Here is a 3,891-nt window from a genome sequence, read left to right as displayed (position 1 = left end):
ACCGGTCTCCCTACATAGTGACAAAATGTGTCAAGGAAGGTCAAGAAGTGTAGAAAAAGGGACAAGAAGGGGAGGAGTAGAAACAAGAGGGTTTTATTTAATTAAAGCTGGTGAAGTAATTCATAATTCACAATGGAGCGGTTATAGGTCTGCGGAGGAGTTTGTGATTTTATTAGAAAGTTTATTGACATAATTCTCCTAATTAAGTTTTTTTTAAGTCAGCGATAATTTTTGTGTGAATAACTGTTTGTTTAGACCTACCTGTTCCTTTTGTATAGTTATACTTTATACTTATGGTTGTAATGATAATATGAATATTTTTCTCACACTTTAATACTGTAACAGCTTATTGATCTTATTGACATATTGATTTTCATTAAAGTGTGGACAAGCTGATTTTTACTTATCAAAATAATTATTGTTTTCCATTTATTGACTTATATTTCTTTCGAAATTTTGATCTGTTCTCTACAGTGGTCTGAGTTACTCTACGCTTCGTTGCATTTTGCATTTTCTTCGCATTGTGCTGAAAATCTGCTCACTGGTTGTTATTGGATTTAATATATTTAGAGGTTGGATGTTCTAGTTTTTCCACTTGTGAGTAGTACTATATTTTGGTATAAATACTCAGAACTTTTTATAGTATTTCAATGTGGAACTGGGAGGCCAAGATGAATGTCCGCTTTTAATTGTTAGAAGTATAGCCAGCAGATAAGGTATTTATGATGTTACTTTTTCATGTTCTTACTTTTCATTTTTCGTACTGGCACTTTGCATTTAAAGCATTTTTGTATTTCAATGTTTTATTTCAATTTGTTTTATTGATTTTGCAGATCATTGAATCAGTTTAATTGATTTAATGTTATACCTTGTTATAGTGAGTACTTATAAAGGACTTTAAATGGTCAGTTGTGTACAGTTATAGTTAACTGTGGGTATTACATTTAAATATTCAATTGATGATTTGTGTTCTTTTCGTGTGTTCGTTAAGTTGAATTGTTTTGAACATGCAAATGAATTTGATTTATGCAAGTTGTTTGAATATTTGCAATGATTTTCTATGCTTTGCATGTATTTGACAATAATTGGTCTATTTTGTATATTTATTCATTATTCCTTTTGTTCTCTATTTTGTAGATCTTTCAATGCCTTCTATGTGTTAATAAAAGTAGTTCCACATTCGTGTTATATTTGGGCTAGCATTTACCATCACGCCCCACTTGGTCACAGAATGGCGTCGTCGACAATTCAATTATGTAGAAGGCATTGACTGCTGGCAAGGCGGGAAAGCAAGGTTAAAGGCATTAAGCAGACGATATTTTGATAGGATTCCGGAAGATGTCGAACATTACCAAGTGAACTACACGGAGTTTGCCGAGTAACATACCTGTAAGGATGTCTCGCCCTACATGTAAGTCGCTTCAAAGACAAGTTCTTGAACTACAGCATCAACTTAACCAGATGAAAACAACTGATGATAATGAAGACGTGGAGAATGATGAACAACTATACGACCAGAAACGTTCTGTTATATATGTTCAGCGTGACAGAAGGGTACCAAAGTTTTCCGGATATAACATGACCGTAGAGGATTGGCTTGAAGATGTTGAGTCTTGCACACGTGAAATGTCTCGTCAGGAGCGTGCTGATTTCATTTATTCGTTTTTGGAAGGTGCAGCCAAGGAAGAAATTAAATATAGATCGAACGGTATTAGACAGAATCCTAGTCGAATTGTGAAAGTTCTGCAGGATGCATTTGGTGGGAAGGACAACATCACAAAGCTGCAGAAAAATTTTCTCGACAGAGTGCAACGACAGGGCGAATCCTTACGTGAGTATTCTTATGCTCTAATGGATTTAATCCGGAAAGTAATTAGAAAAGATGATTCATTGATTCCGAACAAGGACAAATCACTATGTGATCAGTTTTCCCAAAATGTACAGGATGTCATGCTTAGGAAGCACCTGAAGCGTTTAGTTAGATCTGATCCAGACATTACGTTTCTCGGTCTCCGCGAAGAAGCGATTATGTGGTCAGAAGAGGAGGAGATAAATGATCCCGTACCTAAAGTGAAAGTTCAGGTAGATTCAAATGTACTGAAAGATCAGCATTCTAATGATGATAAAATGAATCAGCTTTTCGCGATAGTAAGGAAACAAAGTGAACAGATCGATGCTTTAACAAAAACAGTCAATTCCAAGCCATCTGGTCAGAATAGATCCTACAATGAACAACGTTCTTCTAATTTATGCTTTGGGTGTAAAAGGCCGGGTCATAAAGTTGCTGATTGTCCGAATAAGCAGGGAAACTAGCGCCATCTTTCGTGTCGAGTCCCATGTTAGATGGAGGATATATGGACTCTGTTGATTGTGATTATTTGATAGGAAAGTGTCCGGTGGTTACCGTTGCCATAGCAGGCACAGAGGCTAAATGTTTAGTGGATACGGGATCTACTATTTCTTCGGTTACAGAGTCGTTCTATGATAAATTTCTGCGGGATTGTACTCTATTACGTACTGACGTAGCTTTGCAGCTTCGGGCTGCAAATGGACTTTCTATTCCATATATTGGTTATGTGGAAGTTGATATGGTAGTGATGGGACAAACGTTGAAAAGCTGTGGTGTATTGATTGTGAAAGATTCCACTGATCCAGTCACAAGAAGAAGGAAGGCATTGGTTCCAGGGCTATTAGGTATGAATATCATTAGGAGCTGTAAAAACATTTTAGAATTTGATTTTGGCAGGAACTTTTGCGAAGAAGTATCCACTATTGCGGAAAATTCAAAACTTAAAGAGCAATTTAAAGCTTGCATTAAAGATGAACATTTGAACACTATTGGTTATGCTAAAGTTTGCGCTAGTTCTCCTGTACGCATACCTGCTTCGTCTGTTGTTACTTTAAATGGCACAGGACCAAATCTTCCTAGAATATATGATGCCGTAATAGAACCATTAAAATCAAGCGGACATTTGCCAAGTTCACTAGTCGTAGTACACACTTTTGTAACCGTCAAACGTGGTCATTTTTCATTTCGAGTCGCAAACCTAGGCAGTGATGACATTTATATTGCACCAAAAACAAGAGTTGGCATTCTTATGAAAGGAGAAGTCGAGCAAAACAATCGGTCACGTATTGAGTTCATTCGAACTGATTCTGTTGAAGAAATAATTTTCCACAGTAATTTACCATTTTCTGATGTTCCGAATTCTAAAGTTGATGATGATTATAAACAATTTGAAATGCCGGTTGATATAAGCCATCTATCTGTTAACAAAATTGAGTTAAACGCTGTTCAAAAGTTGTTTTATAGATACAAAGATGTTTTCTCAAAAGATGATAATGATGTTGGTTTCACTTCTACCGTTAAGCATACCATTCGGCTGCAAGATGATAAACCGATCGTACAACCATACAGGCGTATACCGCCAACACAATATGAGGAAGTTAAGAATCATATCAAAAAGTTGCTAGAAAATAAGATCATTCGTGAAAGCACCAGCCCTTATGCTTCGCCGATCGTTTTGGTCAGAAAGAAAGATAACTCTCTGAGGCTCTGTGTTGACTTCCGTTTACTTAACTCGAAAACCAACAAAGACGCATTTCCGCTTCCGCGAGTTGAAGAATCTTTTGATGCTCTCAGTGGCGCTAAACTATTTTCTACGATGGACTTGACTTCTGGTTACAACCAAATTGCAATGAATGATGATGATATTGAGAAAACTGCATTTACTACTCCTATGGGTTTGTACGAGTATTTACGCATGCCTTTCGGACTCTGCAATGCGCCGGCTACATTTCAACGGTTAATGCAGCATTGTTTTCGAAATGAACTGTTTCAAATTTTGCTTGTATTTCTTGATGACATTATCACATTTTCTAGTACATTTG

The 3,891-nt window shown here is 36.5% G+C and overlaps 1 protein-coding gene across 1 annotated transcript; it reads left to right on the top strand.

Annotated features, from left to right (window-relative positions):
- Positions 1 to 388: 388 nt before the first annotated feature.
- Positions 389 to 2,313, top strand: LOC148605788 (uncharacterized). Its single transcript, XM_088548473.1, has 2 exons — positions 389 to 716; positions 1,138 to 2,313. The coding sequence occupies exon 2, from the start codon at positions 1,396 to 1,398 to the stop codon at positions 2,311 to 2,313; it is 918 nt and encodes a 305-aa protein (XP_088404599.1). The 5' UTR covers positions 389 to 716; positions 1,138 to 1,395.
- Positions 2,314 to 3,891: the final 1,578 nt, after the last annotated feature.

The sequence above is a fragment of the Perna viridis genome, chromosome 10 (genome assembly GCF_037379345.1).
Source record: "Perna viridis isolate PV_CMFRI_1.1 ecotype Kerala chromosome 10, ASM3737934v1, whole genome shotgun sequence".
In the NCBI taxonomy this organism is placed as follows: Eukaryota; Metazoa; Mollusca; class Bivalvia; order Mytilida; family Mytilidae; genus Perna; species Perna viridis.
Note: the sequence above shows the minus strand (reverse complement) of the source record. Positions and strands in the feature narration are given on the sequence as shown.

Coding starts and splice junctions, on each gene's coding strand:
- LOC148605788 (XM_088548473.1), top strand. CDS start 1,396: ATGTCTCGCCCTACATGTAAGTCGCTTCAAAGACAAGTTCTTGAACTA.